Genomic DNA, 24,909 nt, shown 5'->3' with positions numbered 1-24,909 from the left:
AATGTTCTGCTGGTGCCTGTAAGCAGTCGTCATCTGTAGAACTTTTCTGTTAGTAATACTGTATCTCTGTGATGCCCAGAATTTTCCATATACAGTGCTGGTGAAAGATATGACACTTCTGCTGTTCCCTTCTATGATTCCATGATTATGCTTGTTAAAACTATTGACGTATACCCCACAGCTTCACTGATGTATTGATGGAGGTTGGATGTCCATACTTGCTTATAAGAGATAAAAGATCATATTTGCAGGTAGCAGAAAATAGGGTGTATTATTGGTTGAAGTCGATTTAAGTGACTTCATAAGGATATAGATAGGATAATAGTTTGGGACATCAAAGTAATATATAAGAAGAAATTGCGATGTGATCTACTTTTGAAATAAAGAAGGAGAAGAAACATAAATTCTGAATAAAGGATCAGAGCAGCTTAGTGATTCAGTCCGACAGAACGTTCTTAACTAAGTTCATGACAGTCTTGATGGCATAGATCCAAAGAGACTCATTTATTTGGTCCCATTTAATAAACTCATTCCATGGCCAGCCTGTTTTGGCAAAACTGAAGCAACAGTAGTAGAATCATCCAATTCACTGTTCTGCTGTAACCCCATTTTTGACTTTCTGCCTTGTTTCACTGTGTTACGCACACATATACACACATCATACAGATTATTGTAAAAGCACTACGTTTGCTCTCCCCACCATTGCACTTTCCTTTGGGTCTGGTCACTAAATTAACTGTTGATGTGCTTCCTTGCAGTGCTCCATGTTGAGGTTTGTTATGCCACTTTGACTGATATTTCTTATTCAAAAAAATTATAGCAATCCCTTTACAATTGATTGAAACTCTTAACTATTTTTCACCAAATCATAAAGTCAAAGATTCTTAAAAATCGTCTTACAGTATGCTGAGGCACTTTAAAGGAATTATAAATTTTCCGTGCTGTGCTGCACCTAGGTCAAAAGTCATTGCAATTCTATCAAGAAAGCAATAATTTATGTAACTACTGAGTTAGGAAGTGCTGTCCAGTGATGGTGTTATATCTTTCAAGGTGGGAATGATAGTTTTTGGAGGATAAGGAAGGATATTGAAGAATATTTTCTCCAGCTTACTCATAACACCTATACTTGGCTCCACATAAGTCACCTGTCTGGCAAGTCTATACTGTCGTAAAAAGTCTCTTTCTTTACTGCCTGAATATGTTATCATATTTGACATGTTGAAAAAAAACTAAGTTGCTTTTATATTCCTTTGATGTGATTATTTATTCTGAGTTACTTCTGAGACTACTTACCTGCTTTTAAAATAGCACAGTAATCCTTGACACTTGTTTATTTATATTAATAAATTACTTATATTGACATTTTAAAAACAAATGCATGTTTTTACAGGAGTCATCATGTATTTATCATTCAGTATTTGGCAAGGTTGACTGTTGAATACTTGAATGATTTTAACATAAGCTGCTGTAAATGTTGAAAATAAATTTTGACATTTTCTGAACAGCCTTCAGAATTGCTGGCTAAGCTACCTAATATCTGCAACAAAGGGCTGGTGAACACACAGGCAATCGTCTGTCTGTTTTATGCCTCCAAATTACAGTATAGCTTGTGGACCTCATACTCAAATTGCTTTCATTGCTGCTTATTGACTTGAATAAGGTAGGTTATGGCCGTGTCTATCATTAATTTGTATGCAAACATGTGGAAAGTCTAAATGTAGCTTCAAATCTCTGTCACGCTGTGTAGACAGCCCGCATCAATGTTCAAAATACAAGCACAACATATACCTATCCCATAAGTACCAAAATCACTCAGAAGATCATCTCAATGAGGTAATCAATAGAAGAAAAGATGCCCCTATAAATAAAATGGGTGGAAATTGGGAAGACCTGTTTCTCCGATAAGATATTCTTATTAACCTGTTCAGCAATGTGAATACACACCGCTGGAGCAGCTGGTGCTTGGTTGAGTGAGTTGTAGAGACACAATCACTGCACCACACGAGCCAATCGTCCAAAAGTAAGTTGTATTTCTCCTCTCCATGGCGCTGATAGGCTCACTAGTGGATTTATCGACTGCCATAGGAAGGAAACAGCCTGTCGTTGGAGGACAAGTGGATAGCAAGATAAATAAGAAGCGGCAGCAAGAGGGCCACTTGGGGAGACTGAGGGTCAGATGCAGGATTGCAGAAGGCTCTAGTGGAGATAGTGAAGGCGGCTGAAGTCCAAGACATATACCCACTGATTTGCTGATGCTGCGAGAGGAAGCCATGAGTGGGAACAGCTTTTCTTCACCAATGCTAGGGAAGAGGCGGAGGGGAGAGCTGCCTTTTTACCCTCCGGAATAGTTGGACTTTGGTTGAGGCTCATGGGGTTGGGAGTCACAGGAGGCTACAATGAGTCCGGGGGGACATATGTGCCACAAGGTGTTAATGAGAGAAAACAGTGACTGCAAGGCTATACTGGGGATGAGAGGATGGATACAGAGCCTGAAAAAAAAGACAGAAAATGAGAATGTAAAGAAGAGAGAACATTTTCAAACATGCCAACAAATGAACGCAAAAGAAAACTTGAAATTACTGAAGTAATGAATTAATTGCAAATTAATGGGCAAAACACAAAGATGCACAAAATACTTTTCAAAATAATTAAGTTTTTGAGTAGATCCAAGATGTATTCCCCATCACTTGCTGCTGTAGGTGCTTTTAGTATGTTATTTACCAAACCTCGATTAGATTGTGTGTAAATTTCTGTTGCACTTATATGTTCTGTTGCTCTTTAGAATTGCAGCTTATTGGATACTGTGAAGAATATATCCTAGAATTCTGCAAAGCTTGAGTGATTTTCACTTCTGAGGAAAGCTGGGATTGTACTCATAGCAGAGATCCTTAAGCAGAGAAGCACTCATCATAAATAGATTTGATAGAGTTAACTGAAGCTGTTTCCACAGAAGCAGACATTTTGCTTGGTTTCCTGACAAGGCTTTCTTGTGGCACAGTATTTGTGGTTTCTGCCTCTGGACCAGGAGGCCTGAGTTCAAAGCCTGCCTGCCCCAGAGATATGTAACGGCATCTCTGAATAGGTGATTAAAACACACACATATATTTCACAGCACTTGGTTGGCTGGTGCTTTGAAATATCCTTGTGGCAGGAAAGGTGCTCCATAAATGCTAGTTTTACCTCGTTTAAAAAAAAGACATGTCTTTAAAGTACTTGCTGAAAGAACCAGCAGGAGGTTGACAGGGGCATTTTTATGCAACAGCTATTTTAATTTGGAGTCCCTTGCCAAACAAGACAGTAGAAATAGAATCAGTAGTAACTTTCCAAAAGGAATTGGATAAATTCCTGATGGAAGCATACAAGGCTGTGGGCCAAGTGCTGGAAAATAAGACTAGAATAGTTGGGTGGTTGTGACCAGTGCAGACTCATTGGGTTGAAGAGCCTTTTTCTGTGTTGCAGACTTAAATGTCTGTATGACTCTAAAAGATTTCAGAGCTATGAAGTGTAGGATTATGGGATAGCTCTTTCAAGGATTGAGTCCAGATACAATGGACCAAACCAACTTCTGTACTCAGATTCTAAGATGGTGTGCAACCTGATAGGGTGGTTCATTTGAATGGTGAATTCTGTATTTACTGTCCTTGAAATAATAAAATTCAATTTCAGGAAGCTGTCCTTTATGAATAGGATGTTATCAGGCATCAGTGATGCACTATATTGCAATTTTGATTTTTTTTTAACCTGTTCTTGATTAACAGCATGCTTGGGGTTTGTGTTGAATGTCTGAATATCTTAAAACCATACAACCTCAGTTTTTTTTTAAGAAAACAAAGATTCTCTTCATCTAAGTGCTGGAAGAGAATTCTTGCCCTTTGTGTAACTCAACTATGTAAGACTCCTGCTTTTCTGAAAATCAAATAAGCTACAATGACAGGTTCACAAAAAAAATCAGTCTTTAACATCTGCACTTATAATTGATGGGTGAAATATAATAGTTTATACTCGTTCAGTTCGGGAAATCTGTTGAGTGTGTGCCTGAATTTTATCTTGCTCTACTGAGCTAACCTGGAAGTGCGGATTATTTCACTGGCTTCTTGAAATGGAAGAGCCTTCTGCTTAATTTCAACATTGATGTTCCTCACTTCGCTTACAGATAGTTATTTATAAGTTTTGCCCCTTTCCAAAAATCCTTCACTGCGTTAATGGCAGCTTAATCCCTTCACTTTGCTGCATTACTTTTGGAACATTTGTCACGATACCAAGTTCTCTGTGTTGAAGTTATGCTTAAAGTTCATTTGCTGTCATGTTTTGACTGTTCTTAAAATAACTGCAGATATCCGTGTAGACCAAGTGTGCATTTGCTGCACTGTGGTTCACTATAAAATGCCTTTCTTTGAAAAGTTGATCCTGTCACAAATCACTTTATAAGAATTTTAAGATTAATCATGTAAATAAGTGCTCTTCAGAAAATTCTTCTTCCAAACATACTGCTCAGAATCAGGCCATTTGGCACAAGTTTGTTTCTAAAATAAATCAAAATGTTAAACTCCTGAGTTTGTTCATCTGTGTAAATGGAGATCCTAGTTTCACGCAGTGCTGTTTTTTTAAACAAATTCTTTTACTGAGACAAAATTAAGAAAAGGTAGAGTACTTGTTATCACACTGAGCTAGTAATCTAGAGAACGTGGACTAATAATCCAAAAGAATGCCAATTATAAAGTTGACTTGAAGAATAAAACCAACCAGTAAAATGTGACAGTGAAATTGTCTAATTATGTTTAAAATCCAAGTAGTTCACTAGCATCTTCCAGAGAATGATTTTTGCTGTTTTTAGTTTGTCTGGTTTATAGATGACTCCTCAATGACCTCTGAAGAGATCTTGCAAGTTCCTCAGTTGCAGAGAAGGTCATTCACCATCTCCTTTTCTAGGCAGCTAGGTAAGGGCACAAAATGATTCCCTTGAAAGGGGTTCTCATTTTGTAAGAATAGGTAATCTTAATGGCTAACTAATGAAATTGGGATAAGGGAGGCATTTCAGGATGGTAATCTAGTGGAATGCCATAGGAATAAACGCTGGGCCACAACTATTTACCAGCTATATTAATGACTTGCATGAAGAAGGTGAATGGACTGTAGCCAAGTTTGTGGATGATGCAAATGTAGGGGGAAGACGAGTGGTAAGGATAACAAAGAAAGTATGCAGAGGGATATGGGCACGTTGAGCAAAGGGGAAAAAAAACCTTGGCACAAGGACTATAATGTGCAAAAATGTAAAATTTTGCACTTCGGAAGAAAGAATAAACAAGTTGAATTCTATTTAAAAAGAGACTGCAGAAGGCTACAGAACAGATGGAGTTGGGGGTCCTTGTCTATATCATAAAATCATAGATTCTCTACTGTGCGGAAACAGGCCATTCAGCCCAAAAGTAGGAGTTTTGATCTTTAAGGGATTCTAGGCATAAAGGGAATGGGCAAGGGTGTGGAGCTGAGGTAAATAGCCAACCATGTTTATATTTAATAGTGGTGCTTGAAACCTATATAGTCTATTCCTATTTCTTATGTTTTTAGAACATATAGGTTGAGATTTAATGATTAAACAGTAATAAAACCTCAGCAATTTTGGATTCATGCCTCAGAAAGAAAGTTATGGGAAAGGAGAATGCACAAAGGAGCCTGCTTTATTGGCACCATTGCACATAAGCATCTTCTCCCTCCACCAGTAGCAGCAAGATGCACTGCAGGAATTCACCAAAGATCCTGAGACACCATCTTCCAAACCCACAACCAAAAACAGAAATTGCTGGAAATGCTCAGTAGGTGTGGTATCATCTGTGGAGAGAAATCAGAGTTAACATTTCGAGTTAAGTGACTCTTAGAACACATGACCACTTCCATCTGAAGGACAACGGCAGCAGATACGTGGGAACACCACAATCTTCAAGTTCCCCTCCAAGCCACTCACCAGTCCTGACTTGGAAATATAATGCTATCCCTTCACTGTCTCTGGATCAAAATCCTGGAATTCCCTCCCTAATGGTATTCTGGGTAAACCTACAGAAGGTGGACTGCAGCAGTACAAGAAGACAGCTCACCGCCACCTTTTTAAGGGAAACTTGGGACAGGCAATAAATGCTGGCCAACCATAGCCCACAAATGAATAACAGGAAAACAGCTTTACTGCCTGATGTAATGAAATAAAAAGTAAGACTTTACCCAAAGAGGACTGTTGGTTACAGCAGAAAAGACTAAATGGTGCAATAAAACCAGAAAGTGCTGCAGAGGTAAATTTTTTTCCTGGGCAGTTCCTTCAGCATGTACTACAGTGGGCATTCTGCAGGATCCCCATGTGCAATTCCCATCAACACTGGCATAAGGAACGTCTGGCCAATGGAAAATCTGCCCCATTATGTCTCGCAACATGTATGGGAATGGATACAATGACTTGCATTTTGAATAACTGTACTTTGGAACTGAGAAAATGTTCCAAAGAAATTCTGTTTTTATTTCAAATTTCTGGTATTTGCAGTATCTTTCTTTTGTTGCAGCTTAAGCAGTGATTTATTTTTAAATTGAAAAATTTGAAGGAATGGAATAATTTTAAAAACTGATTCTTTACTGTTGTTGGAGAAGACAATACATTGATCCCTCATTAATGAACATCTTACTTAAGATGCAGTCCCATACAGAGGTTTAACTTTAAAGACCTGGTGTCGAAACATTTCCTGTACTTACTGACAATTGCTTTCCATTGTCCTGCATTGTGTTCCAACTTGCATATAAATCAACTTGTGAATGGAGTCCAGAACGGAGGGGACTGCCTGTAAGATCCTAGGACGAATGTATTAATTCAGAAGATTTGGAACAAAGGATGGAAGAAATTTTTTTGGGCAGAATTAAGACTTTGTAATGTGCCAGTGAAGCTGATACTAGAATCAGAAACCTGGTCAAAATTTGAGAATATGTTAGATTTCTGAAAGACAGCAGGATGATGAAAGCATTTCAGATTAGGGCCGACATGGATATTGGATCACAAGTGGATGATATCAGTATGGATCGCAATCAAAAATCATGTTGTAATTTGCGTAATTCAGCGAAATATGTTTATCATTTAATTCATTCTATGAAATCATGGATTTGATCTAATTTTATTGTTACAGTATCCCAACTATTTTGAACAGTGATATAGCAAATCTCTCCTGCACTTGATAGTGAGCAGAACTTCTCACTTTTCTATTTATACAATTTGTTGCTAAACAAACGCAATTCGTTCTGAATTCATTATTTAATTCAGTCACTTTGAGTGTGTCAGACAGGGCTAGAAACCAGACTTATAATTAGTTCATGACCCAATAGCTTGTTAGCTGCAAAAGCAGAATTCTGTGGACACTGAAAATCTGAAATAATCACAATTTCTGGAAATACACATCTGGTTAGGCAGCATTGTGAAGAGCAAATCGATGAGCATTTCAGGTGGTGACTTTTCATCAGAAGCCTGATCAGAGTTCTGAAGAATGGCCATTGACTTGAAGAGTTAACTCAGTATTTATGGAGTTTGAAATAATCATCTGCATATTTTCAACTTGTTAGAGGCCTTAAAATACGATTATCGTAAATTAGTATGAGTGAAAGTTGAGGCAACTCCTAATTATTCGGTAGCCAGGATCCAGCCATGCTGATACGTTGGTAAGCCTAAATTTACTTGACATTATTCCTAATTGGAAATAACTCAGAGTTTCAAATGTCCTTAGTTCCATCCATCTGTCTGTGAGCCAGTTTTGCCCAGAATTTTGACCAGTTATTTGTAAAATTCAGGTGCATGGTTTAGACATTGTGTTAGATCAGACACTCGGCTATTTGACTACAATTGGCACCACAACTCAGCTTAATCCTACTTTCTGAAGTTATACGTTCTGTGCGTGATTACTTTCCAGCAGAGCTCAATGGCACCAATTGGCACCAAGTGCCCCAGTTGGATTTTCCTTTATTGCCGATGAGCAGCTGTTGCATTGCTGTCCTTATTGAGAGCGTTTAATTCATAACAGGGAGTTGATTCAAACTTTAAACATTATGCTTTGTTTGACTTAGTGCTAATATGGTTTGCCTTTCCTGCCATACCCAATTGGAAAGCTAGAGTTCATACTCTTTGATTTTGGTAATGCAAGAAGGGCTTCTTATGAATTTTCTTTATCAACTGAGCTTTGTTAAATTGGCTTTGGTGTTGACTGTTGCCTGGGGACATCACAGCTTTAGAGATGATACCATTGGGCTGCAGGGTTCCCAAGCGGAATATGAGGTGCTGTTCCTGCAACCTTTGGGTAGCATCATTGTGGCACTGCAGGAGGCCCAGGATGGACATGTTATCTGAAGAATGGCAGGGGGAGTTGAAATGGTTCACAATGGGGGGTACACTTGTTTAGTTTGAACCTGGTGTAGGTGTTCTGCAAAGTGGCCCCCAAGCCTTCGCTTGGTTTCCCCAATGTAGAGGAGGCCACAGCGGATGTAGTATACCACTTTAGCAGATATGCAGGTGAGCATCTGCTTGATGTGAAAAGCCTTCGTGGGGCCTAGGATGGGGGTAGTGTGGAGGTGTAGGGGCAGGTATTGCACTTCCTGTGGTTGCAGGGAAAAGTGCCAGGTGAGATGGGGTTGGAGGGGTGTGTGGAGCAGACAAAGTAGTCCTGGAGAGAGTGGTCCCTCCAGAAAGCAGATAAGGGTGGGGAGGGAAAAGTGTCTTTGGTGGTGGGGTCAGATTGCAGGTGGCGGAATTGTCGGTGGATGATGCGTTAAATCCGGAGTTTGGTGGGGTGGTACATGAGGACAAGGGGGATTCTGATTTGGTTGTTATTGTGGGGAGGGGGTGTGAGGGATGAGTTGCGGGAAATGCGGGAGATTTGGTCAAGGGCGTTCTCAACCACTGAGGGGAGGAAATTGCGGTCCTTGAAAAACGAGGACATCTGAGATGTGTGGGTGTGGAATTACTCACCCTGGGAGCAGATGTGGCAGCGGTGAAAGAATTGGGAGTAGGCGATTGCATTTTTGCAGGAAGATGGGTGGGGGAGGTGTATTTTAGGTAGCTGTGGGAGTTGGTGGCCTTGAAATGGATATCAGTACGGAAGAGGGATTGTCCCACATAACTACAAAGAGGTATGGGCCCTAGCTATGCCTGCTTCTTTTTATGTGGAACAATCCCTCTTCTGTACTTACACTGGCCCTAAACTCCACCTCTTCCTCCGTTACATTGATGAATGTATCGGCACTGCCTCATGCTCCCACAGGAGCTCGAACAGTTCATCCACTTCACCAACATCTCCCACCCCAACCTTAAGTTTCCCTGGACCATCTCTGATACCGCTCTCTCCTTCCTGGACCTGTCTATTTCCACCTCTGGCAATCACCTGGAAACCTTTGCCTCTGCCGCATCTGCTCCCAGGATGAGGCATTCCACTCCCGCACATCTCGGATGTCCTCGCTTTTCAAGGACCGCAATGTCCGCCTCCTCAGTGGTCAAGAACGTCCTCGACCGTGTCTCCCACATTTCCCGCAACTCGTCCCTCACACCCACTCCCCGCGATAGCAACCAAAACAGAAACACCCTCGTCTTCACGTATGACCCCACCAACCTTCGGATCCAACGCATCCTCCGACACTTCTGCCATCTACAATTCGACCCCACCACCAAAGACATTTTTCCCTCCCCACCCTTATCTGCCGTACGGAGGGTACACTCTCTCTGTGACTCCCTTGTCTGCTCCACACTCCCCTCCAGCCCCACCACACCTGGCACTTTCCCCTGCAACCGCAGGAAGTGCTAACCTGCCCCTACACCTCCGCCTCCCCCACCCCCATCCCAGGCCACATGAAGATTTTCCACATCAAGCAGATGTTTACCTGCACATGATCTAATGTGGTATACTGTATCCACTGTACCCATTGTGGCCTCCTCTACGTTGGGGAAACCAAGCGGAGGCTTGGGGACTGCTTTGCAGAACACCTTCACCAGGTTCACCCTAAACAACTGCACCTCCCAGTTGTGAACCATTTCAACTCCCCCTCCCATTCCTCAGACAACATGTTCCTCCTGCAGTGCCACAACAATGCTACCCAAAGGTTGCAGGAACAGCACCTCGTATTCCGCTTGGGAACCCTGCATCCCCTTGGTATCAATGTGGACTCCACAATCTTCAAAATCTCCCCTCCCCATCCCGCATCCCAAAACCAGCCCAGCTTGTCCCCATCTCCCTAAACTGTCCTTCCTCTCACCTATCCCCTCCTCCCGCCTCAAGCTGCACCCCCATTTCCGATCTACTAACCTCATCCTGCCCCCGTTTCCTGTCCGTCCTCCCTGGACTGACCTATCTCCTCCCTTCCTCCCCACCTACACTCACCTTTGCTGGCTCCATCGCTGCCTCTTTGACCTGTCTGTCTCCTCTCCACCTATTTTCACCTCTATCTGCCTCCCCCTCCCTATTTATTTCAGAACCCTCCCTTCCCCTCGCCCATTTCTGAAGACAGTTCTAGGCCCGAAACGTCAGCTTTCCTGCTCCTCTGATGCTGCTTGGCCTGCTGTGTTCATCCAGCTCCACACCTTGACATCACAGCTTTGCCTGACATCATTTGTAATGCATATTTAACCACTCCCAGTAAGTATGCCTGGATAACAGTTTGTGGGGTGGGGGGTGGGGGGGGGTGGTGGTTAGGATATTGGTGGGGAGCTTTTGCGTCACAGTAATTGACTGCAGAATCTGAAAGGAAGCATCTCTATTCACATCCCCTTTTTTTCATAAAAAGCCCTCGAGTTTTTATTGAAGACTTTTTTCAAATATGTTTCACTTGTTTTTTTTTCCAAGGGACCTGTTCTTATTGGCAGCAGTATGGGAGGGGTGAATATTGAAGATGTGGCAGCAGAGACTCCGGATGCCATTATCAAGGAACCAGTGGACATTATGGACGGAATTAAGAGAGAGCAGGCTGTCAAGGTATTGCTACTTATTTATTTACTGAGGGAATTAAGTAATAAGCATTTCAATACTCATTCAACAAATACAGTTTGTTTATGATTTCAGAGAATTTTTCACCTCGAAATATTAGGAGATCGCACTATTGACTTTCATTCTTATTTTGCTTATGGTCAGGTGTAATTGTTCCGAAATGAATTTAGCTGTTGACAATTGAATATTGCTGCAAATGTGTTGATTTGCTTCCTTCTGACACACCTTGATTTGTTCAATCTCCAAATAAAATCATTAGAGAAAGAGAAATTTGGAAATAAAATGGGCTGATGAGTCTCTGTAGGTGTGAGAGTAAACTGTCTACAATAATTTTAGAAATAATTTCAGAAAGGCTCAGTAGGAGGTTAGAAAAGAAGTAAAATTAGCAAATGGGAAACAAAACTACCAGTTCCCATACAGTGTAGTTTTAACCATAATGTACACTGCTCCCAGGATTATCATTCTTTGATGTTTGTTTGCTCCCATTGTTGTCACTGTTTTCTTTAGAAAAACAGTTTACTTTGTGTTTAAAACGCAATTATTTTTAAGCGATCAGTTTTTTTTTGTCTACTTTTCTTCTATGCAGCTGAGTGAGCCGATGGATAGATTGTTTGTTTTCTTTTCTGACGTTCTGTGTTCCCATAAGGAGAAAACAACAAACAAACCAAGAAAACTCTAATCTTTCCTACTGTATATTTGTGTTGCCTGAGCCTTAGTGTTGGGAGTTCTTCCTCTAACGTCTGGCATGGTATTTTACATATTTGTTAGCCAAGCCAACAAGCTATGGGCTACCTCAGCAATATGGCTTACTCGATGCAAATTTCTATACTCCAAACTGATGCTGTCCAAATTCCTTTTCATAATGCAGAAGTCTCTTCTATGAAAGAGTCTTATCAAACTATAGATAGATTTGAACTTGCTCTTCAGAAGTAGAACACTGCTGACAACTGAAATGCCTGTGTTCTGTTGTCAATTTTAATTGATTGATGCTACCTTTGAGAGGTATTAGTTTGAAAAATGTTCAACACGTTCTTTTGCTCTCCTAAGTAAATTAGTGCAATTGACCTGTATAATTCCTGGTTTATGGCTGATATTAATTCAGCTCCGTAATACTTGACCTCAATAACAGATTCCTAATAGCACTGTAGGAGGACCTTCACCAGCCGCACTGCAGCAGTTCAAACAGATGGTTTACCGTTATTTTCTCAAGGGCAGTTAAGGATGGGCAATAAATCCTGGTCTTGCCAGAAGCACTCATGTCCCAATAAAGAAGTAAGCAAAAAGTAACTTCATCAGTATTTGCCATGAACAAAGCAAATTCAGAAACAAAAATGGCTGCAAATAAAAACACTTGCGCATTTTCAAAACATAGCTGAACTGGTTCAGCTTGTTAAATTCATATTTGGTAAACAAGACTAAAAAAGTTGACTCTGTTTTAAGCTCTTTTAGTATTTCCTTGCAGATGAATTGTTATGAATTGAATATGTTCACTTAAGGACATGTACATCAACATCGTATTGATGTTATTTGCCTATCCAAGACCTATTTTTGAATCCAAATAATGGATAAAATGCGTCAGAGTTAAGCCTTTTTGAAAATTTTAACTTTGTAGTCGTTCCTTTGGATGCTTATAATATATAAGGGTATCAAGAAGAATGGAACATTCAAACGGGCGGACAAATCTTGTTGATTATTTAATAAGTTAATATCAGGCAAAAAGTGTAGTCAAGAGATAAGATAAAGTTTATTTGTAACAGAAAGGTTCAACAAATTTTTAAAAATCATGTTCGATGCTGCATTGATCATTAAAACAAGGATTTGATTTAATTGAGTGCTATAGTATATCAATTTTGCAATTTGCAGTTAAGTGTTGAATGATCAGCAGAGCAGTGTAGGGATAAGTTGAGGTGGCAGAGTTGGTTTTGAGGTGAATGGTGAAGATATCTGAGGCAAATCTCACTACCAATGAAAAAATGTGCTGGTGAGATTTGAGACTAGAAGCACTTTGCTGACTGAGATTGAATACATTTGTCAGATTGAAACTGATTAGTTCAGTTGGCTGGAAACAGAAGTGACACCACCAGTGAAGGCTGAATTCCTGTACCAGATAACGTCATCACAAGTGCGCTGTTTTTTCAACCTTGCCTCTCATGAGAAATGTGGTGACACTCAGGCTAATCTCGCCACGTCTTGTGTGACTGTCACGAGAGCACAGCTCTGTGGTCTTCTGAGACTATGGCAACATTCTTCTAATTATAACAGACAGGCTCAATGTGCTGTTAACTAACTGCATTTTGTAGGCAATGTATACTTCAACACAGCCAAAATCAGCCACCATCAGGTATATGTGGCACTATTCTTTGAGTAGACATTCAATTTTCTAATATCCATCAAAAATGATACTTAGATCCCAGAGATTTGTTTCTATTCTTTTCCTTTTTTAGCCTAACGAAAACAAGAGCTGTCTTTCACAGTGAGAGTATTAATGGAGATTCACCTTCTAGTGCAAGCTCTGCAAATCTTCTTGTTTATTTTAACCTCTCACGAACCTGGGCTTTTGAATCTGATCAAAGCTTTCACCTTCATTATGGTGCAGTGAACTGTTGATACTTTTGACCTCCAGTTGCTTTCTCTTCCTGTCTCCCTCCTGGACCTTGGCAAACAAATCTGTGTTATGATATACAGTGATATTTTCGGAAATAGGTAACCAACCCTGTATAACCTTTGCATATCAAAAACCACCAGCATGACAGTTTGAAGTACATGGGACCTTGTATCCAGGTAGAGATGCTGATTAACTACACCTTATTTTGGACCTAATTGGACACTTCAGGACATAAATATTTACAGCCTGATGATCTTAACACTTTTCTGTGACTTAATAGACTCAAGCTGTGCAATGTTTGCACATAACTAAAATTGTCTCTCACTCTTGCACTGTTTTACCTGAAAATCAACCAGGGCCCCATTTAACCTCTAGCACTTAAACCACCTATGTTTGATATCAGGCTGTCTTCAGAAGATGTCACACAGCCCTCTAACTTTACCTTAAATTATGGACGCAGTGTGAACACACAATATTGAAAACTTCTTAATTCTCGCAAGGAGAAAAGCAATATATAAAAAGAGTTTCTCAGTTTCTTATCCTGAGCACTTTATCAAAATTTACTAAGATAGCAGAAACAGTGAAACAACTTGTGCTCCAAGATAAAAGTACAAAAGCTTAACATGGATCAGAGTTTAAAATTCCTCTTGTTCTTTAGCATTGTGTCATTATTATCAATTGAAAATGATATTAATGTAATATTGAAGATCCTAATGCAAAAGGAAGATATCACAATTTCTGCTGTTGCTTCTGCAATCTGAGGTTTGTGGTAGATCTCGCAAGCTCGTCTGGATTTTATTTGTAACCTCTTTTTAAAGTCAGATTTAACAGCATCTATTGCACATACTTGAATGATGGTAAATTTACCAATAACACTTGTATTTCTAAAGTAGACAAAAGAATTATTTCAAGAAAAGAGGAAGATAAAGAAAATATAGATTTTCAGTATAAAGACTGAGGAAAGATGTTTAAAAATTGACTTGAGTGGAATGCATAGGATCCAGCTGAGCTATGATATTTATCAATCAAATGAAAAATCCATGACATTTTTGTTAGTGTTTTCCTACACATTAGTATTCTGTAGGAGCAATGATGTTTCATTAAACCAGAATGGTTGTACACCTGTTTCTGATAGGTTAATGCTGTTTCAATATTGAACGAACAGCTGGAAAACCACCTACAGACTTCAAATCAAATTCAAGTACATAGAAGATAACATTTAGTTCCATTGCAAAACTGTCTTCCTTTATCAGAAGATAGCAAATTTATATTGTAGCCTGAGCCAATGCGCAAATTAAAGTTCTCTTATTTTGAACTACTTAGATCTTGGGACACTATACTTAATAAGAATGTCAGACTTGAAACAATCTAAATTTGCATGTGCCTCATGTATGCACATCTCTTTACATACAGATTTTACTTTTCCTATTAAGGTTTAAAGATAATTAAAAATGCAAAATGTGCAATATTTCAGTTAACACTGCTAAAATGTGTCAATTCACTAAGCCTCGTAGTGAAAAAAAGTTGTACCATAATATCTTAATTTGTTTAATTTAGTTCTCTTATTATATGATGATTTTTGCTAAACAATGCCAGCTGCAAGCATTCTGTATCTTCAGCTTTCAGTACACACAAGTAGTCCAATTATGCTAATTACTGTCAAGCAAAATGTTCCTTTTATACAATTATTCATTTTTTTACAATGGCTTCAGTGTGCATCCAAAGAAACTTAGCACAAGATCTTGAGTTTTTTGTGCACTAAATGTTTCAGAAACCACATATCTGTGCCCTAGCAGTCTTCACTCTTTACTGGTTGCTACTGTCACTTCCCAAGATAGTGGGGGAAAGCTGAAATTTGTAGAGTTTAGTAAAAGGCTCGCATTTCAGGAACTTAGCGGCTCAATAAAATTGGAAGCTTGTAGAATAAAATTAAATTTTTAAAAATTTAGTACAGAAAAGCTCCATTCACAAATGCATAACAATAAGGACATCTCTCGAGGAGACCTACAAGTGCCCATCAATACAAATCCATGCGGATATTGCTTCTAATTAACCTTTTTAACTATACTCATGAATGCATTTAACCATGAACTTGCCTTTGTGGTGGAATAAAGCCATTAATATTTTATTGGAAGAACCAGAGGCACTTGCCAAAGATAATGGAAAACCTGTTTAAACAGAGCAGCAAGGCCAATATTGTGCCAAGCAACCTTGTCATAAAGCTCAATCTAACACCTGTTCAGCTCACATAATAAATGCTACTCTGCACAATTTATTTTTTATAAACAAATATCCCAACTCTTGTAACTGGACCTCTACTAACTGATATTTATCATTGGTATAAATCGCTCTCAGTCACTTGGTAATTGTAATGCTACATATTTTTGTCTAGGTCTAATGATAAAGAAGAAGTGACATATAGTTTTCAGCCAGAGGTGACATTTGGAACTTGACAATCAGATTCCAAACCCCCTCTGTATTTGAATCATGATGCTGAATGTTCAAAGGCTGTAGAGACATCTGTAGCGTGCGGACACACATTGGGGAAGTTTGGCAACGTGTCCTTATACAGCACACTATTATATAGGAAGTATTTACAATACTACTTTTAGTATTTGGTACTGAATTGGTCTTTGCTTGACCAATTTATTATCATTTAATTGTGGGATACAAAGACCAGCATTTATTTTCTGTTGCTCATTGTTCTTAAAATGGTGCTGGTGAGCCATTGTCTTGATTGCAACTGAGTGGCTTGCTGTCAATTTCAGAGGGCAGTTAAGAGTCACTCACATTTGTGTAATCTGGAATCACATGGGCCACATTGATTATAGTCCATTTTTTAAAGGATATTAATGAACCAGCTGGGTTTAAATAACAGTCTGAAAGTTCCCTGGTCACCATCACTTGTTGAGTTATGAACTTATTTCTGTGGATCATTAGCACAAGCCTCTAAATTTTTTGTCCACTGCCCATAACGCGTATGCTATAATACCCATGCTGTATCCTGAGAAAGTAAAAGCTGTTGGAAATATGTAGCAAAGCAATCAATATCTCTGAATTGAAAAACAAGACATTTTTTCACCTTGAAGATTACTGTCATAATGAGTCCATGCTTTCTGTAGATACTGACTGCGCTGCAGTGTATTTGCAGCATTTACAGTTTTATTTCTGCTTTTTTGCACTTCAAAGATTTTTGGGTTTTTTGGAAGACATAATAATGGCTCTGAATGATTTGCATGGAGGTCAGTATGAATCTAGAAGCCTTGTCATGGCACAGGTGTCAGTTGTCAAAGAAATAAGAAATATTCCAAGTCTAGTTCGGCGGCCCGCTGTGTTGGAGAGGGGTGGAATTTAAACTTGTAAGATGGTTGTACCTTGACCCTGTTCCAAATGGGGAGATGAAATTATTTAATTAATAAAGTTTAACACCTTCTCTGCAGCCACTCTTTTTCTAAGGCAGTTCCTCAGGAATGGGGATGCCATTGTTTTATTCTTGTGTTATGGATCCTGAGATGACTACATACTCTAACACTGAAGTCACAGACCCTGCCGCAAGCGGGGTTAGTGGGTTTGCTGGAGTAGATGTGTGGGGCACTCAGGTTTTTGCACACTGTTTCCACTGTCTGCGCCAAGTTTCCATCTAACCTTGTCAAAGATGCTCAAAATGGTTGGCTTTTTCGCAGAGGCTTCTTCTCCAAATGACAATATGACTATATTTATAAAAAGACTATACTGTTTAAAATAGGTTGCCATTTGTTGACTCCTGCCATAGCCTGACTAAACTTTTTGCTTTTAAGTTTGCTTTTTCCGTTTTGGGGTAAGTGATAAGATAAACTGCCTTGTGAGACAGTTTTCTAGTTTTGATTGTATGAGAAAATAGCTTGCTTTTTTTTATTTGCAGTAGGTTTTTTTTTGTATACACTAGGTTGCTCAGCGGATGGATTTCCCAGCTGCACTAATAGTTGATGCTGCAGATGTCATTGTTCGTTTGTATGAACTCTTCTTGAAATATGATGCCACATTGATTGAGATAAACCCGATGGTGGAAGACTCATCAGGCGTGGGTAAAGTAACTCTTATTGTTCTCCATAGATTCCTAGATGTTTATAGCACAAATTTGACTACATTAATCCCAATTTTAAGCTCTTGGCCCATAGTCCTGGAGATTATGACAGAGCAAGTGCATATCTAAACACTGTTTGAATGATATGAGACTTTCTAACTCGGCCACACTTGCAGATAGTGTGCCCTCTGAGTAGAGAAAGATGTTCTCCTCAACTCTTTTAACCTTTTACCTCTTACCTTAGATCTATACTTGTTGGTTATTGACACATCCATTTTTTAATAATGAACAGTGTTAACAATCTTCTAGCATCTCACTTGTGATCAGACTGGATTTGAAAATTATTAACAGTGCCTCTGACATATCCTCCATTGCTTCCTCAGCAGCTGGGATAAACTTACCTGGGCCTGCAGATTTATCCACTTTTACAGCTGCTAAATCAGCTTCTAAATTTAATTCTCATCAATTTAATTCACGTATCAGGTTTGCTTACTAGTCTCAGTTGGTTTGTCCTTCCTGACACTTCATTCAATTTTTGAAGTAAGATTCTTGGTTTAGATAAGTTCTTTGCTAACTAATTTGCTAACCAATTGAACTGCTGGAAGACTTGCACCTTAAGCTAATCAGATGCTTTTGAAAGCCCTGTTCAGCATAACCTGAATTGTACATTTTTAGATTGTTTTCAGATTTTATGTAAGTCACAGGTGGAAAGAAAATAAAATATGTGAATTCGTATTTATTTTGGAAGGGTGGGAATTCAAAAAGTTGTAATGTATTTTGTGTTCAAACTACTTGTGGAAGTTAACACAGTAAATCATCAGAATTATTGTTTAGCCCCCTCTTCATCTGAGGATATGCATGTAGATACTGTATTAAGTCAATCTGTAACTGATATTGCAGACGCTGGTATTCTGTGACGGATAAATAAATTTTGTATTCATGGAATTGTCCCAACCCTAGAACCCAGAGAAATCAGTACTGGACCTTGAACCACTATAATCACTGTGGTTATGGAATGCCCATAGATACATTCATTAATTGTAGACTCCTTCATTCGTTGACCATGCATTGTCTTTTACATGCAAACGTGCCGTATTTCCTTTCCGTCTGGTCTGGGCTGGTAATAATTTTTAAAATAAGTAAATTGTTCTTCATAATGTAGTGCTGTTTATTGCTTTCTAAACACTTGATTGGACATAAGTTGTTCTGTAATGAAGTGGCTTGATTCAACTCAATGACTTGCTAGATTATTTCAGAGGTGGTTAAGAGTCAGCCCATTGCTGAGAACCTAAAGTCACATGTATGCCAGACTGGATAAGGGTGGCAGAATTCCTTTCCTAAGGGACCAAAATGAGATAGATGTGTTCTTATGTCAATCTGATTGTTTCCTGATGTTCATTATTTTAGATTTATTAATGAATGTAATTGAATCCTCATCTGCTGTAGTAGAATTTGAACTCCTGAATCCAGAGCAATAAGTCACGCATCTGAATTAGCAACAGTACTCCAAGGCTACTGTCATGAGTTTGCATGATTACCGTTTGAGAATTTGGAATCTCCATGAAGTGTTTCAAGTTGTCTGTAGTCCTGTGGCAGTGCTAATTGCATATACACAAACTACTTTTTCTAATCTGTTTTCGATTGAAATTCTTTGTCTTTTAATTAGTTATTTGGTAAACTTGGTATATTAGTAAATATCAAGACGTGTTTTTCAGTGATGTGCATGGACGCAAAGATCACCTTTGATTCCAATGCTGCATACCGTCAAAAACAAGTGTTTGATTTGCAAGACTGGTCCCAAGAAGATGAAAGAGACCAGGAAGCAGCAAAGGCAGATCTTAACTACATTGGACTAGATGGCAACATAGGCTGTTTGGGTAGGAAAGAATCTGATATGGAAGTGATATGGATTAACATTGTTGTTGGATTTTAACCATCTCATCAAATCTTTCTGCAACACTTATTGCCAGTTTTAATTACTTTCTTAGAATCACTCACAGGTGTTTCATGAATAACTACTCTTCATGCATAGCCCGTATCTAATTTTTTTTCATAAATTATTGAGTAGTGTACTTCCACAACTAAATCTCAGTTTCCTTAAACCAGTGTCCGCAGATTCATTTTCTGATAGAACCAGACAGTGTTCAAAAGTAGGAACCTGTAGTGATTTTCCCCTCATCTTGTCTCCTTTTCAAATAAATTATGCTGAGAACATTGGGAATGACTGAAATACACCTACTGACACTCTGTGAACAGCATAGAGCAGGATCTTTGTCTGGATCTGCTCGCCTGCATACTTTAAAACAAAGTGGGGTTGTTTCATAACTTATTTTCAATTGTATGACGTTTTTATGTAGCATTATAAATGGCTGGGAGCAAATGTGATGTTAACAGTTCCAGCTAAATGTTTTGTGTATACCCTTCCGCTGACCTTCACCACAATCTCGCCAACCCATTCTCTACCAGTCATTTCCATTGTGGGCTGATTTATTCTCTGTACTTAATTTATCCAAAATTTTCAATGCCAATGTATCCTGTCTTCTAGGTGATCCTCAGCTGTGTATGGTTTTCTCTGTGCAAATTATATTTGAACCACTCTTTGATTTTATAGCGTGAAATGTCTGCAGCTTATTCTTTTGAGTTTTTTTCTGTTTTCAAAAGATGTAATTATTTTCTTCCATTGCCTGTTAGTAAAATAGTTTGAAAAGTAATTGCTTATAAAGTAACTTCACTGTACAAACACGTTGGAAGATCTCTTCACTCATTACATAAATCTGCAGTACACTAAATAATTTAACCTTTACTTACTGTTTTTATGCATATGTACTAGTGCATTGCTCCAGATAGTTAAACTTGTTTTTTTAATACAGTGAATGGTGCAGGACTGGCTATGGCAACCATGGATATTATAAAACTTCATGGTGGCACTCCAGCTAATTTCCTGGATGTGGGTGGTGGAGCAACAGCCCAGCAAGTTACAGAAGCCTTCAGACTTATTACATCAGACAAAAAGGTAGGTATAGAAGTTGCCAGTGCTGCCATTTTGGAACACTGTTGCAACATTGTGGGAGAGTGCAGGGAAGTGGAGTTGAAATGCCCATCAGCCATCATTTAAATGGCGGAGTGGACTTGATGGGCTGAATGGCCTTACTTCCACTCCTATGTGTTATGGTCTTATTGTTCTCTTTTAATCATGAAAGGTTGAAAATGAGTTCAGCAGAAGGAAGGATTCCCCACCAGCCCCATGGCAGGGGATTATCAACTATTTTCACGCTTGTTGCTTATTGATTGTTACTCGCGGTTGCTGCTGTTGTACAAATCTTTTGTGTTATCTAGATTTTTCTTTAAGAAAGCATGCAGGGAATATATTGCCAATGCGAAAGGAATTAATATTTATTCAAGCCAGTTCCTTCCAGACATGAGTCTTCAGGTAGGCATTCACCTTGGATTGCAGCTTAATTAAGAAATTGAGCCAGGAGCACGTAGAACCAGGCAAGTTGCTAAAAGAGGAATGTTTAGGAATATCAGGCCGAAATGCAGAGGAACTTTCCAGAGGAGGCTGAGCTACCGATATGTTCAGGGAGTAATTGAACCTTAGCAAAGAACAGCATCAGATATCTGCACTATAAAATCATCATCTCAGAAATCTGCTGCCTGTTGCAACTGTAATTGCAACTTCAGAACGATGAAAGCTGGATGTATTTGCAACATTGCGGTGTTTCCCATCCACTGTTGTGTAAGGAAAATTACTGATGCTGCCTGTTCAAACTGAACTAATGACATTTCATTCCTTTCTTGCCAGAGGGGAGCAAGCTTGTGGTTTCATTAGGATTGAAGGCTTTCGCATTATGCAGGTTTCCACTGGTTACACAGATATTGCTGGGAGTGTCGCATGTCATTTGCTGATGTATACCACATTTGAAACAGATTGTGTAACCATCGCTGTTTGATAGTTGACAGCATTGCTGACACCCATTCCCCAATAGTTTGGGATCACCATTGACAGAAAAATAACTGAACCAGCCATGTAAACACTGTGGCTACGGGATTCGGCCAGAGGCAGTATACTCTGCAGCAAGCGATTCACTTCCTGACTCTCTCAAATCATTCCCACCATCGGCAAGGCAGAAGTTAGGAATATGCTGGAATAGCCAGCACTTTCCTGGTTGAGTTCAGCTTCAGCAGCACTTGAGAAACTTAACACCGTGCAGAACAAAACAGCCCACTGGATTGATGACCTCAATTCCCCATTCATCAACACTCCTGTGTTTTATCTTTCCTCTGTAACCAACCATCACAATGTCGTCTTCACCACAATGCAGAAACAAATATGAAGTAAACATTCTAAAGCAACTATATAAATCTGAAGTGTGCAGATGTTTTGTCATTATCGTTGTACACTCCTATATGGCTGTCTTCCATTGTCCTTGCTAAGCATACTGCAATCTACAGCAATGGTAACAGTAGTCTGAGTATACATGACAGTAAACATGTATTATGAAAGTTCAAACTTCCACTGTAGCACTGAGATATCAGGACATGGGATAGGGAAGTGCAAGTGCCAGCTGTACGGAGAGTGAGATCCACGTGAATTCTGTTGCAGTGATTTATTAGCACTGCAAGAAGGAAGGCAAAAGGCATGCACAGTAGATTTTTTTTATATTTCAAACCTGCAAGAAAGCCTTTGTACAATGTGAAGGATCATGGAAGAATCGGATATCAGCTGTGGCATGCCCAGAGTTTGAAGTCCATCCTTTCTGTTATAGAAGTGGTTGCCAACTCCATTAGAAAGCAACAAAACAAACATGATGCTGGGTGATTGAAGCTTTAGCTTTCGGTGCGGCACAACCTGGAGGCAGCACTGTCAAACTGTCGGGAGAGAGGCATGATCTGATTATGTTTCTACCGTTCCCAAATTTTCACCACCTTTCATTCTGTATCCACGAAAGGCTGAAGAGCCATAGCCAATTGAAGTTTTCAGCACTGAGAATTTTGTCAGTAGGTTAAATGTATTGAGAACAAATCAAGTTAAGACTTATAAATGCAGCTGAGGTTCAGACCACTTGTAATCCAGCTGGATTGCAGAACACATTCGAGGGGCTGAATGCTCTACTTCTTTTGCTTTATTTCTTTAACTCTGAAAGCAATAATGACTAAATTATCAAATTTTTAACTTTGCATTTGCTTTAAATGCGTTTGTCAGTGAAGAGTTTGCGGGGTGACAGATTAGCTGTCATATTTGGTATTCGAGATACCAACATTCCTAATTATATGCCTCAAATTAAATTCGATCAGCTTCTTAATTTAATTCAATTCCCTTGGTAAGCCTGCTGACATGGACAGGAGATTTGTATGAAACTGATGATTTAAGCGGGCTTTGAATTAATTTAGATTTCAGACTTGAAAGTTATTGATAGACAGTCACCAATGTTGAGAATGGTATAAGGGACCAAATCTCCAATGGCTGAGCATATAGTCTGAGGGAAGTGATTCGTGACCTGTCTGTCTTGAATTCCATGCATCCTGTTTGCAATAGGATTTATGATAATCTTGTACAAAATTCAAGAGTCATTTCCAGGAGCAAATTACAGAAGAGAAATCAAAGTCAAACCTCAGCTGGACTTGGAACCATGCCAAAGCATTTGAAAAGCAACTTGGAACGCCATTAAAAATCTCATCAGTTTAGTGATTCAGTATCTCCAAGATTCAGGACATGACAGAGTGGGAGGCAGCAATAATTCTCGACTCTATTTTAGACCTGAGCTGCACAGGTATTAAAAGGAGGAGATGACATAAGGAGTTGCTGTCTTTGGGCTGCCATTGTATGGCATCTGATGGCTAAATGAAGAGTCACTTTGGTGATCATTTGCAAACAGGGCATCTGGTAGTCTTTCCAGGAACAAGAATGTGAACAGATCCAAAAAGTGTGGCCGTTAGTGCTGGATCATAATAGCAGCCTCTCAAAACATACACCTATCTCTTGTGTTCCCGTAAGTGAACCAAATGTAGATATACAGGGCTACTATATCATAGCTTGTGTTTTATTTTTCTTATCTGACATTAAGGAACAAATCGTTTAGGTTTACCCTTGTGTGTAGAAAGTGAATGCATTGGGAACCAACAGTGCAGATCCTCCATCATAGCTAATACAAAAGTTGATGCAGCCACAAAGGGATTGGGATGAAAACAAAAATCAGCATGTAAAATCCATTTTGGGGATGAGGCAGCTTCATTTTCTTTTTGATAAACTAATGGCAGTGAACTTTTCATAAGTTGTTCTGGCATCTGGTTGCAATCCTGGGAGGTTTTAAACAAAGATTTTTATTGAGCCCAACTACTGCAACAAATTTATTTAATAAAAAAGAATAGTTGCATATTAATTCCCTTGCTATATTTCTTATTCCTTACTACAACTGTATGCAACATAAACACAAGGAACATGCTTATTTATATAAATAACGTTTTTGAAGCAAATTTGTATCTATTAGGTTATTTTACTCTTTTAATGAAAGGGAAGCATAGAATTGAGGCAACATTTTGATGTTTATAAATGTCAGGTATATTATTCTTACTGAACTCAGATTCAAACACCATGCAGGCATGAGTGCATAATTTAGGCTGACACTTTATTGCAATGCTGAGAAATGCTGCATAACCACAGGTTTGGCTAAGCCGCCATACCTTTAACTTGTTCAGGTGGATTTAAAACATCTCCTAGCACTAATTGAAGAAAAGCAGGCAACGTTCCCTGCCTGAATTACCACGTCCAAGGTTTTGGAGTAGATCTGTAGCTGGGATTGTGCGTGTTGAGGTTCGTTGGCTCGCCAAGCTGATTTGTTGTTTCGCATGCATGGTAGCATGCTCAGTGCACCCTCCCATGAATCATGTGTGTTTTCCTGCCTGGTTTTTCAACTCTGGGGCCCGTTGAGATGGGTTGCCTCACTTCTCGTTTTCCTTTGTAGTGGAAATAGTTTTAAATAGTGTTCACACGCAGCTTTGTTTGTGCATGCTGGGATAGTTACTGTTGATGTTCAGTACCTGGTCTGTGTGTGTGGCTTTTTGGTGTACATCCATCCCAGGATACTCAAACGAAGCTGCATGCGAACTATTTAAAAGGGCAACAACACACTGAAGCAACACGGAACTGCACCAAGAGGAAGAATACCCCTTCTGAGTGTTCAAGGATAATGGATATCCAAAGTATTGGGTCAGAAGATGCCTGCAGGAACAGCATCAGAAAGATTCTACACACC

The 24,909-nt window shown here is 39.3% G+C and overlaps 1 protein-coding gene across 1 annotated transcript in view; it reads left to right on the top strand.

The window, feature by feature from the left end:
- Positions 1 to 24,909, top strand: part of LOC125458862 (succinate--CoA ligase [ADP-forming] subunit beta, mitochondrial-like) — a 75,254-nt gene that overhangs the window by 32,781 nt on the left and 17,564 nt on the right. Inside the window, exons 5-8 of the mRNA XM_048544622.2 lie at positions 10,848 to 10,976; positions 17,519 to 17,657; positions 19,372 to 19,533; positions 20,527 to 20,669. Of these exons, the coding sequence (XP_048400579.1) occupies positions 10,848 to 10,976; positions 17,519 to 17,657; positions 19,372 to 19,533; positions 20,527 to 20,669 (573 nt within the window). The remainder of the gene's footprint in view (positions 1 to 10,847; positions 10,977 to 17,518; positions 17,658 to 19,371; positions 19,534 to 20,526; positions 20,670 to 24,909) is intronic.

The sequence above is a fragment of the Stegostoma tigrinum genome, chromosome 15, assembly GCF_030684315.1.
Source record: "Stegostoma tigrinum isolate sSteTig4 chromosome 15, sSteTig4.hap1, whole genome shotgun sequence".
In the NCBI taxonomy this organism is placed as follows: Eukaryota; Metazoa; Chordata; class Chondrichthyes; order Orectolobiformes; family Stegostomatidae; genus Stegostoma; species Stegostoma tigrinum.
This window is presented reverse-complemented; position numbering and strand designations above follow the sequence as displayed.